This window comes from Limulus polyphemus, unplaced genomic scaffold (genome assembly GCF_000517525.1).
Source record: "Limulus polyphemus unplaced genomic scaffold, Limulus_polyphemus-2.1.2 Scaffold557, whole genome shotgun sequence".
Taxonomy (NCBI): Eukaryota; Metazoa; Arthropoda; class Merostomata; order Xiphosura; family Limulidae; genus Limulus; species Limulus polyphemus.
In genome coordinates, this window is record NW_013666167.1 from 375,102 (window position 1) to 388,561 (window position 13,460).

At 34.8% G+C, this 13,460-nt stretch overlaps 1 protein-coding gene across 2 annotated transcripts in view; it reads left to right on the forward strand.

Annotated features, from left to right (window-relative positions):
* LOC111085694 overlaps window positions 1–13,460 on the forward strand; it is a 37,231-nt gene that overhangs the window by 22,303 nt on the left and 1,468 nt on the right. The window contains exons 4-9 of one of the 2 annotated variants that reach the window (XM_022385507.1): window positions 1,391–1,830; window positions 4,555–4,671; window positions 7,363–7,529; window positions 9,593–9,738; window positions 10,229–10,309; window positions 12,854–13,004. In XM_022385507.1, coding sequence (XP_022241215.1) covers window positions 1,391–1,830; window positions 4,555–4,671; window positions 7,363–7,529; window positions 9,593–9,738; window positions 10,229–10,309; window positions 12,854–13,004 — 1,102 coding nt within the window. The remainder of the gene's footprint in view (window positions 1–1,390; window positions 1,831–4,554; window positions 4,672–7,362; window positions 7,530–9,592; window positions 9,739–10,228; window positions 10,310–12,853; window positions 13,005–13,460) is intronic. The other variant, XM_022385508.1, reaches the window with a different exon arrangement.

Genomic DNA, 13,460 nt, shown 5'->3' on the forward strand with positions numbered 1-13,460 from the left:
AAATTAGTTAGTATAAATCAGTTAAATGACGAAAAATTAGGTGTTTATTTACTTGTGACCACTCGGTATACAGTTATGTCTTTGAAAAAGAATTATGTGCTAGATGTCCAAATTACTTGAAATTGGTATTTGAAAACACAATGAAATTACTTTTAAGAACATTTATTTAAAACATTTCATTTTCATAACATTTTAATTTGTATCTAAACCTTTGATTTTCAAAACAAAGATTACACAATCTAAATTAAAGCTTGTTGATATACCACATTGGCTGTTCTTCCTTTTGACAATATAAACAGGTTTTTGATGAGATCCAGCTCTTGAACATCTTGCGAAGCATTGACCATGTGAAAAGCAAAGACATCTTTACCTTTGACATGACTGGTTGCTTCAATAACATGTGGCAGTAAATTATTAACAACTAAACTTGTGCCATTACATAATTTCGGAGGATCAAAATTTCGCAACACCATTATTGGTGAATTAATTTAATTTCAAAATGTGACCTGGTATCCCAGGTGGTTCATGAGAATTTAGAAGTTCAATTGGGTAACTTACAGCATCAACTGTAACTGGAACACTGACTGGGAACCTTCTGCAATAACTGATAATTTATGTCATGAACAGTATCATTTCGAGGTGCAAGAATTGCCCTTTTACACAACCATTAATAATTTTGACAAATATTAGGGAAGACCCTTTCCTTTAGCTCTTCTGTATCCTTAACTAAGTTACCACATTTGTCTGGAATAGTAATGTAGTTGTTTGATTGATTGAAAACTTTCCAACACTAACTTAAGAAGAAGTTTCTAAATTAACCGTTTGCTTTTATATCGCCGAAGCTATTATAAACAGAGAAAATTAAGATAAACCACAAATTTACGTGTACATTATGCGTTCAACATAAACAACATCGTTGGTCTAACAACAATATCGTTATAGTTTTAGATGTATAGTGTTGAGTATTACCAAAAGGAGCCTGACACAAAGACAAAATTAGTTTTTGTGGAAAACTTTGTGGAAATGTTGCCCTTCAAGTTACATCTGGGGACCGTAGGAGTCACCATGGCAAGTTTAGTGGTGATTGATCAAGTAGTATGTGAGAAGTTAGCGGACAGACAAAAACAATTTCGATTATATATATATATATATATATATATATATATATATATAGTAGTAATAAGATCTGCTTAATATTCTTTGGACTAATGATACATTGTTTGTTGAAACTTAGAAGAAAAATACAATACAAATTTATACATTTTGTTTATGATTAAGATAAGTAAAAATGTATTTCGTAATAAATGCATATTGAATTTTAGGGGCAATTATAAAAGAAACTCAAAAGTTCTGTATATACCTTTATATATTGGAATTTATTATTTTATAGGTGTTAAAGAAAAATTATTGAAAAGCAAATCAAAGAATGTTGAATTCGAAGAAGAATTCTCTAAAGAAGCCAAACGCGTCTGTGTCAAGTCGAAAAAAAAGCTCGGGAGACAGCTACTGTCAAAAATTTATATAGACCAGAAAGAATCAAACCAGGAAGACAAAAAAGAGTTTGTGAAGAAAGAAGCAGACGAAATATTTTCGCAATCAAATGAAGTCGTTTCTCAGCTAAGCCTAATATGGCGTCAGCGCTGCTTAACAAGCAGTTGTCAGGCGGTAAAACGACGGCGATTAAAGTCAGGCCTAGACATGATTGCCAAGCCCCATCGTAAGAAAAACTCAAAAGTACTTAGTGTAAAAAAACTTCTGGAGAAGGAACTTTTAAAAAAACAAGATAATTCGGCTTCCTTAGAGGGCATTTTGGATGACAGTCTAGAAAAAGTGAGTTTTTAAATGCTTACCTTACTTGTACTTAAGAAATATTAATTCAATAACCCACATTAAAAGAAGAAATTTTGCAAAATGTTTGGGTGGTACTTCAATGTTTTCCAATATGAATTTTGAGTACTTATCGTACAGTTTGGTTAAAGTTATTATACAAATTCTTCGAATATTACTATTCTCTAACTTATTAACTCGTGTGTTTTTTAATATTTTTCGGAGTTTATACACTTTAAAGTACCTGGATAAAGACGTTGGCTTCTTTTCCGTAACGCAAGAATCGTAAAGCGCGGGAAATATAGGGAAATAAATATTTGCATCATCGTATGTGTTGCAATTGACACGGACAGTGCCAATTTCGGAACTCTTTGCGCAATAAATTATAATCATGTTTTACAAGTAATGTGTAATAGTGAAGAGTATACGTACAAAAAAAACCATAAACACAACTGGTTTTTATTCATTTAGTGGCATGTGAACACTATTGCTGAAACAGTTTAATTTTAATTGTGTAAATACATTTTTACCTAAATAATGATACAACACAAATGAAGTTGTGATCGGTGTGATTGCATAGTGTTGAGTCTGATCGATTATACCTCACAGTTTTTGTTTGACGCCGTTTTAGGCACGTACTAATAATACCCATTAGCAGATTCGTATACTCTGAAACCTCATTATTTCCTCTCTTACTTCTGGCGTTGATGTTCACCACTAGCCTGTGGTTCCATTCAGTAATTATGACATAGCTATGCAATCTGTGAAAATGTATTCGCGAATGCCTCATTTCCGCTATATTCATTTCATCACAATTTTTCCATTAGCCACGATGGAGAACGGAAAGTATTTTGTTTTTACCAAAGCACAAAAATTTATCGCAAATGGTGAATTGTGAGCTTAATCTGAACCGTGAGTTATAAGACATTTTAGCGTTGTTTACTAATATGTATTAACTTGATGTCATGTCACCCATCGGGGTTCTGGAGGACAATAGAGAATATCCTTTATTATACGAGATATATTTCTGAGCAGAGTCTTCCCAGAAAATACTCCTCGTCACAAACAGGTTCATATTGAGAGGCTTATTTGTGTGAACCAGTAGAACTGGTTTATATCGAGAAGTTAGTTTGTGTGAACTGGTAGAACTGGTTTATATCGAGAAGTTAGTTTGTGTGAACTGGTAGAACTGGTTTATATCGAGAAGTTAGTTTGTGTGAGTGTGAACTGGTGGAACTGACTTATATCGAGAGGCTGGTTTGTGTGAACTGGTAGAACTAGTTTATATTGATGGGCTAGTTTGTGTGAACCGGTAGGACTGGTTTATATTGATGGAATACTTTATGTGAACCAGTAGAACTGATTTATATCGAGGGGATATTTTGTATGAAACCAGTGGAACTGGTTTATATCGAGGGGATATTTTGTATGAAACCAGTGGAACTGGTTTATATCGAGGGGATATTTTGTATGAAACCAGTGGAACTGGTTTATATCGCGGGGATACTTTGTGTGAACCATTGGAACTGGTTTATATCAAGGGGTTACTTTGTGTGAACCGGTAGAACAGCGATTTATTTTCTACTTTTCAGAAACAGTTTCTTTAGTTCAGTTTGTGAAAGAAAGTTAAGCAGATAAAGAATTGTGTAAAAAGTGAAGAATATGTGAATTATTCTATTCCTTGTTTCATTATATAAAAAAAACTATGTGCAGTTAGTTCATAATGATCAAATATCGCATAACCGCTGACTAGAGAAGCCCAGCATAGTCAGGTGGTTAGGGAGCTCGACTCGCAATCTGAGAGTCGCGGGTTCGAATCCCCGTCCCACTAAACAGGTTCGCCCTTTCAGCCGTGGGGCGTTATAACAATACGGTCAATCCCACTATTCGTTGGTAAAAGAGTAGCCGAAGAGTTGGCGGTGGGTGGTGATGACTAGCTGCCTTCCCTCTAGTTTTTCACTGCTAAATTAGGAACGGCTAGCGCAGATAGCCCTCGTGTAGCTTTGCGCAAAATTAAAAACAAACAAACCGCTGACTAGATAAAAATCAGCGTTTGTAATTTGTCTGCTAGATGGGATATCCCCAATGCAGTTGTGTGTTATTGCCACAGACCTTATCTGTTATGACAATAAGTTGACAACCTGAACCGATAACGGCAATGCGATATATAATATATATGTGTGTGTGTGTGTGAATAAGAAGGCTTTTAGCTACTCATGTAATATGTACAAAAAGGGGATACTTCGATCGGTTTACATTTCATACTTAATACTTGTGGTTATTTCTCGGTTTTTGACAAAAAGACGCGAATAACATTATATAGCTTCTACCAAGTCAGTTTGTTTAATCAGATATAAAATGAGAAATAAGACGAACGTTACTGAAGATGATCGATAGTTCTTAATTAACATAAAAAGAGTAATCAATTAGTAAGCATCACCAAGAACGTAGGAGGTTAACGATTAAGAAACAAAGGAAAGTGTAATAATATAAAGAGGTTAAGAATGTAGTTAGGTTTTAATTTTAAAAGTTGAGAAGATTGCAAAAAAGTTTAACGATGTTTTTGAGAACGTAGTTATATGTACAGTTTAATTTTTCTTTAAATACTTTGCTACGTATAAAATGTCTCCTTCCAAGTGTGTTTGTTTTTAACATGAGAAAAGAAGAAGAAAATGGCATAGATTTGTTTGAAGATGTCAGTATCAAGATGTATCGTTTTTCACTCAGAAGCAGCAACTACCGATTGACTTTTCCAATGGCGTACCTCCGGAGATGAAACGTATCATCGTAAATAAGGCTTTAGGGGAAACCATTCTCCATCGAGCTGCAAGGATGGGCTATGAAGTGAGTACACTCATTTAATCAACTTCTTGATGGCTACTACGTTTCAATTAATACTCAAATTTTAAAAGAAACATTCCCCCCCCCCATAACTATCAGTGGTAAAGTGAAGTAAGCCTGCCTCTGCTTAATTAAACTGGTAATTTTACAGGGTACTTATAAACGTCTGGCTGTCAGACACATTCAGTTTGATCCTTCGAGGATATTATTTGTTAACAGAATGCTCAAAACGTTAGTATCTCACCAACTGACAGCTAAATTTTATAATGTGTGTCTCTATATATATCACGGTGACTGCCACATGGCGTAAGATATTATTATGGTTACGAGGAAGAGGCAGGAGGTAAATTCCATTTTATTTTTTAAATAATAGTTACTAACCTAAATATCTTAAGGTGGGTTAGTAACCTGCTGATACAGGTATTTGACTACAAATAGCGGCTAGAATGCCATAATCAAAAGATGCGTTTTATTCGCCGTCCATCTCCTGTGACGCTGTTGTTGTGACCTTTTTTATTTTGTTATTCAATCGCCCTTCCTCCCTTTTCTGTTTCATTACTACCTTTCCACAACTGGCTGTAGATTATGAAAGGCAGCTAAAGATGTGAGTCGTTCTGGCCTTCGACGCCCCTATCTGCTCCTGACATTTAAAAATAGTTTATTTCACATCTGGGGCTTGCGAAAGAAGGTTTAATTTGACAAACGGTGCATCCCCACTTCTGAGAGTGTCCTTCCTTTCAGAGCTGAGCGTGATATAGTGGTTAGTGCTGGTCAATTTATCCGATAGTTCATGGTTCGTGTCCCGTTACTGTTAACAAATCGCACAGTCCAAGAATTGACTAGCTGTCTCCCCTCATTTCAAAATTAGTGAGGATAAGCACAAATAATCATAGTCCAACTCTGTGCAAACAACCGAAACAATAATTCAATACTCTTTATGAATACCTCTCTATAGAAAACACCTTTCCTACATTATGGTTTGTATCTGATTTTGTCTGTCCATTTTTGTTTAGTAGTGTGGGTCATAAGCACCCTACCCTGAATGAAATTAGTGCTATTAATATATTTATTAAAGACCTACTCCCTGCCTCTTTCTCACTCTGATTATATATATTTCATATAAATAGCTTCAAAACTATTATCATATTAATTATGTTAGTTGGTAATAGGCGATTAAAACCAGCACTATAAAACAATAATGAACTTAATATAAAATAAGCCTTAAAATTATTTTATAAAGTCCATTGTAATTTCCAGTCATAACCTTGAAGTCATAACGGAAATTGTCTGTGATGATAGCTCCCAAAAGCGTTGGAGATCTCCCATCTATCAGACAAGATCCAAACGCTGATAGAAAAACTAGTTAGCAATCATGGAAAATCAATTAAGGGTGCGGAGTTGAGTGCTTATACCCACAACGTCTCAACTCCTACTGCTTTTCACTACACTATCTGCAGCCAGTTGTGGGAAGGCAGTTACCCTTAAAAGTTCCACTAAAACCAAAAGTATTATGTCTGGAGAATAAAGGGAAAATCTTGTTATGTTAATACAAATTTATTATAAATGATTAATTTTCTAATCAGCTTTTCTTCGTTTTTATGGAGCATCTCTTGTATGACATACAAAACTGAAAATAACATTGCTTTTTGAAATGTCTGAAAATAAAAATATTTCTAAACTAATGAAGTATGTATAGAACATAAATATAAGCAACAAGCATTCTTTCTATTACAAATTATGGACGTTTATTAAATTATTGTTATTAATAGCAAGTATAGTTTTAATATCTTCAAATCCAAATAACCATCTATTGCCGATTAGGGCTTAGTAAATCTAATCTTTCAATTGTATATTTTAAGAAAAATTACGTATTTAAGATAAAGTTTAGATCCTCTATTACTGAACAACAGTTGGATATAGAAACAAGTTTGTTTATTTCTCACACGGCTTCAAAATCAGTCAAGTTTTCAACTGCAGATCACTCCACACGTTTCCTGTTTGATCATCCCGTTATCTATCTGATACTTGCACGTAGGTCAATTTATGTGATAGTACCACCAGTAGACAACAAGGACAAAGTTTGGTAAACTTGTTTTCTAATAGTGGACCTAAATTTCATTTTAGATTACTGTACACAGTACTGTATAATTAAGAACCTAAATGTACAAACTTTAATATTTTATTGTTTTTCAGTATTTGTAGTAGTACATGCTGGAGGAATTTAGGCATTTTGATAAAAGGTTAGAAAAAAAACGATCTTACTCTCCAGACGATAATTTTTTTTATTTCAACCTACGTTTTCCAATTGCAGCTTCATCGGGGTTAGTACAAAAATAATTCGAAACTGATCAGTTTTTGTATTAGCCCTGATGAAGCTGTAATGGTGAAACGTAGGCTGATTTGATTGTTTTTTTGTTCTTTTTTGAGGGTGAGTTTCATCTTTTCTAACTTTTTGACACACCGCAATATCTTTATATACAGACGTGTTCAGTTTTTTATTGTTTTACTTTAAATGACACTTAAATTTTAAGATCTGTAGCTTTTTCGTATCTGCAAAAATAATTGGATGAGAGTATCTCGATCACACTAACCAGAAACTGAACTTTTCCCCCATGCAGTCTGTTTAATATAGTCATGCTTCTAATGAAGTGTGACTTATGATGTTTTTTGTTGTTGTTTTTTTGGTCTCTACAGGAAATTGTTTTGTATTGCCTGGAAACTAATTATTGTGACATCAATGCACGTGACAACGCTGGCTACACTCCTCTGCATGAATCCTGCTCGCAAGGGAACCTCGAGATAGTAAGCGCCCTGGTGCAATATGGAAGTGACGTCAATGCGAGTGCAGCAGGCGGTATAAGGTATGATTCGATGTAGTGAAAAACGTATTTACTTAAGTATATCTCTTACCACAATTACACGATTTGATAAATAAACCAGAGTTATAACCCTTACGTTTACCAGACCAAAAAAGAAAATGAGGAAATCTGATGTGTGAAGCTGTTAACTTCACATTACCACGTTTTAACACTAGCCAGCGTTTCTGCTTCGTGCTAACTGAAATAGTGTTGAGTATTTCAATTTTCATAATCCTAAAGTTATCTGTAACATATTTTACCCTTTTTTCAATATCTCAGTACTGGCTGGAATACTGTGATGCGGTACTGTTTTTCAAGATTTTAGTACAGATGGCAGTACGGTTTTCTGGCTTTAGCTTTGAATATCCTATTATTAATACAATCACTGTGTTTTATTGTTACTCTACCAACTGAAGCGATATTTTAACTTTACTAGTTTTCATGTTTGTGCTGTTTTGCAGGCCATATTTTCAAGATTTTTAGTATCAACTAAACTATTCAATATCTTAGGATTTTACTATTTCGGCTAAAAGATATAATTAGGTTAACCTCGCAATGACAGGAGAAAAAATAGAATTTAATTATCAAGCAGTACGAAAACAAGTAAAGACTGGAAGTGAAGGTGGAAGTGTTGAAACACATAACACAACATCGATATCACAACAGACACTGACATTCACTGTATTTGTTTGTTCTTTTAAAAGAAAGTCACATTGGGCTATCTCCCGTGTCTACCGCGGGAATAGAACCCCGGATTCCAGCGTTGCAAGTCCGTAAACTTACCGCTGTCCCGCTGAAGGAGAGTTCACAGTGAAATATAGTTAAAATAAAAATACTTACCATAGTTTCACTATCTATCTTCCTTAGCAGACAGCACATAAGGAACACATATAAACAGTATGCACTTTACTAGCAAATTTGATAACAGAGACTCCCACTTTGATATACGCTATACGTAGTTGATACAAAGACACCACAGACTGCACTATATCAGTCTCCATCAACACTGAATTTCTTCACTGATGTCTACTAGGGCTTTTGATAGGATGGGGCTGATTTAAAACTGGAAGTGAACTTGGATAAATGCAAATGGGTAAAATGTGCATATAAAACCTCTCCCTATTACCACCAATTACAATAAATTGGTTCTATGGCAAAACAACCTGTGTAAACACAAAGGTAGTTTGAAATTGTCGTTAATATTCCTCATGTGTTGGTTGAAAACGATCAAGAGTGGATTTCTAAAGATAAACGAACCTAAAAACGTACCCAATTTTTAAGTAACATAAATTTATCTTTAAAGAAGGATAGGTATGATGATAAGAATATTCATGTATTAAAACCGTGAACTAGATTTTAGTACTATTAAAAGTCCTTATATTTCTCCAGATGTTACTACTAATTGAAGTAATATTTCGTGGTTATGAGAAACTTTGGTTACCTATTTTGTAGTCCTGGTTCTCAAGGTGTTGCTAATGCTCCGTTACCCTACCTTTCAAGATTTATTTTTATTGATTACAGAAATGATGTGATTCTAGCTTTAAATTGGAAGCACTGACTAGGGATCTGGTTTTTTTGAATTTAGTATTAATTGGAACACTGTTTTTGTAAGGTATTGAATCAAATATTACTTTTTTACACATATAATTTATAACTGACTCAAGATATGAGAGATCTTTTTAAAGTTATCTTAAATAGAAAACATATGTTGCCTTGATCTGTACTTACACACAACCAGAAATTCCTATAAGATAATATTTTAACAGATCAATTTACTCGAGACTGTTAATATTGTGCTATTGACTTTTATAAATTCTAATGAATATTTATAAATCTTTTAATATGCTGAACAGAATTAACGTTTTACTCCTTTAGGATAGATGTAAGCTCGTATCTGTCGTTTCACATGCTCAGAGTTACAGAAAGATGGATGTTACATGTTATCGTTCACGTAAGCTTCTCCATTTAAATTCTGTAATACATGTTAGGATGGTTAAAAAATGCATAAAGCGTTTATCTAAGACTCGTTTTCCTATTACTTTGCATAAAGTTGTTGTCTTCTTTAGACCTCTGCACGACGCTGTCGAGAATGATCATGTCGAAATAGTCCGTATGTTACTGTCTTATGGTGCTGATCCTACCATTGCTACATACTCCGGTCATACACCTCTCAAGCTGGCAAGATCGTCGGTCATGGTTGAGTTTCTCCGTGGTAAGTGACTGCCAATATAGTTATGTATGACTGCACCCTTTGTCACAAATCAAACCTCCCACAAATGTATTTAAAAGAAATACATATTTATATTTTACAGTTTACAAGCTTACAGTAAAATATTGCACTTATTGCAATGTACACTGATATTCAAAACTTAATGGTAAAGGCAAGTCTAATATTGACAGTGGTATCTACTATAAAAGGTATATTATCTTTATTCGCTTGTATATTAATATCCAAAACCTATTATAAACGTGAGATTATTTACTACACCATATTTTCTGTAGTTGTTACCAACACAAAATCTACGAGTTTTCTTTACCGAAACGCTTTTAATGACGTAACAAATGTATCTGAGAGAGAATGTATTATTATTGTAAGTGCTTTTTATAGACTAGGAGTGACATATTTTGTGTCGTCATGGGTACACATGTATACTCAAACAGATACAAGATGATGTAATTAAAAATGTATCACTTGTGTGCAGGGTTCTTTGCTGACACACTTGGAGAAACCGACACTAATGTTGTTCTTCCTTGGAAATTTTGTGGATCTGCCTGCTGTCTAGGTATGTTTTTAGTGGATATAAACTTTATTATCATTAAACAGTTATATGAAATAAAGGAATACACTTACACTGTTCACTCTACCTTCCTGTCTTGGTTTCTTTATCTAGAAATAATATTGTAAAACGGTTTATGAAACCATTTTAAGTGACTTTGAATCCAGTAAACAGTCTGTATTATTTGCTTGTTTGTTGAATTTCTCGTAAAGCTAGTCGAGGGCTATCTGCTCTAGCCGTACCTAATTTAGAAACGATAGACTAGAAAGAATTAACACCGCTCACCGCCAACTCTTGGGCTACTTTAATCGAATGGGATTGACCGTCACATTATAACACCTCAACAGCGTGAAAATATGTTTGGGGATGGGATTCAAACCCACGACCTGCGAGTCGAGCGCCCTAACCGCTACGCTATGCCAGATCAAGTAGTAAGTATTTCCCTCGAAGAAATAAAAAAAAAATGTTAAAAATTCTGAGTGAAAAAGAAAGATGGCTTTCATCATAGCCTATTAAACGAAACAAAGGTGTGAACAAAAGTAGACAACATTTCACTTGGCACAGAAACTAAAGACAATCACATGCAACAATGTTGCCTTGTATTTAGATTAAATATCTTGGAAAACTTTTAAAAATCTACTGCACTTAGTAATTTGTGGCTATATGTTGCTTTTCACTTACAAATTTAAATAGATTAAATATGTAGCATATTAAAGCAATGGATAAAGTGAGAAATCAATAAGTTTCGTATTGACCCTTTTTCTAACGTTTTAACTTACAGTAGATATATTTCATAGACATAACTAATCAAAACTAAAAGAGGAATGGGTTACTCTAACAAATTGGCACAGTACTGTATATGTAAAAATCCAAAATAAATGTTAATTAACATATATTTGTATACAAGGTCATAATGTATGAGGCCCGGCATGGACAGGTGGTTAGGGCGCTCGACTCACAATCTGAGGGTCGCGGGTTGAAATCCACGTCCCACCAAACATGCTCGCCCTTTCAGCCGTGGGGGCGTTATAATGTAACGGTCAATCTCACTATTCGTTGGTAAAAGAGTAGCTCAAAAGTTGGCTGTGGGTGGTGATGACTAGCTGTCTTACACTGCTAAATTATGGACGGCTAGCGCAGATAGCCTTCGTGTAGCTTTGCGCAAAATTCAAACCAAACCATAATGTGTATATATATATATATATATATATATATACACGGGTTATTTTGAAATTAGTTGTCTTATTATAATCTCCATAATTTGAAAACTAATCAACAGAGAGCTTTAATAATTGGTAAGTGAACTGAGAATGTGGGAAAGAATACTCTGATGCTCAAATTAATTATTCCCAGAGGTCGCTGATTATATACATTTGTACAGCCAACGTGTTAACAATGTTTAATGTGATCACCATTCATACTTATTATTGCTTTTTATTGGTTAGAAAACGTGAAGTACAGCTCAATTCTACTGTCCGACCGCCAGCAGTTGAGGTGATTAACATTCAACAAGGGTGAGATCTGGAGACATTGTTTGTCGTGTGTATGTGGAAAATAATTGCTGATTACTCGATCCCTGAAAGTATGTCCCAGCAATGTAGTTAGGGCACTCGACTCGCAACCTTCGGGTCGCGGGTTCGAATCCACGTCTCACCAAACATGCTCGCCATTTCAGCTGTGGGGGCGTTATAATATTACGGTCAATCCCACTATTCGTTGGTAAAAGAGTAGCCCAAGAGTTGGCGGTTGATGATGATGACTAGCTGTTCCCTCTAGTCTTTCACTGCTAAATTAGGCACAGCTAGCGCAGATATCCTTCGTGTAGCTTTGCGCGAACTTCCAAACAAACAAACCAAACCCAGCAATATATTGATAGTAAGTATAATGTGGGATGGAGCCCCAACATGTAAAGCTCCTCTTCTTACAAAGTGTAGGAATGAGAGCATGTTCCGAGTTACATCAACAACCTATCCTTTTGTTTGTTTGTTTGTAAGCCTCATTGCTAGTTGTTCACTCTATACGCCGCTTTCACGTCGATATTACTTTAATGTTGCACCTGCATTATTACCATGGGTGTAGTAATGCTGTACGAGAACAATTCTGATGTTAATAAGATATAATGCCAGGAGTAATTTCTGGTGGCATAATGAACTTAACATGTTCGGTGCTGTTTTTATGCAGTCAACAGTTTAGTTTACGGATATACAACTCTAAAATTTATGGTTAGATTATCCGCGGTGGACAGAGTGCAGATAGCCCATTGTATAGTTTAGCGCTAAAACAACAACAACAACAACAGCAGCCACCAGTATGCAAATTACACTACAGCACCTCCTAGTGGGAATTATTTGTTAATAATGGAATCGTCTCTATCTCATCTTACCAAATATTATTGCTCTTTGGTGAGCAGTTTTCGGGTTATGCACAGTAAGCTAGGCCAACTGACTTTATAATAACCATCTATGTAAAATCATGAATAAAAATATGTCGAACAATGTCCACTAAAAGTATTTTAAATGCTGTAACTGACAGATTTATTTAATCCCGCAGATGCTGAGGAGGCTGGCTATGATATCTGGAACGAACTTCCCCTGAATTCAGAAAACGAAAGCGAAGAGAAGGACGACTTTTTGTTCGAGGTGAGCGACACTCCTCACCTCCCGACTTTCCGCCTACAGTTGCCTGGCAACAATAGCAAGGCGTAAGTACGCCAAAAATGCTTGTGCTGCTGCTGAGCTCAGCTTTCACGCGTGAAAACCTTGAAGACGCTAGTAGCTAATCAGTCTAGCGTACTTCAGTTTCACACCTCAATAGTAGCGTCCTTTTTTAGAAAGAACCCAAACTGACTGATTCGATTGCGCTAAAATATATTTTATATTGGTTCAAAATACTATTAATTGATATTATATGTTACGTTTTAAATAATAGATATTATACAGACAATTACCAGTTTCTCTCTCTCTCATATATATGTTAATTCAATTTTAAAATTATTAGTAAAATATTGTTCATCTAAAATTTTCTTTCTGGCCGCTTGGAGTTCCATATGTGAGACTAGTTCCTATGGTTATCATGATGAATAGGTAATATATTTACATAATGTTCACATAACATACAACTGTTTTTATTCTCCATTAAATAATATAAGCAATATATA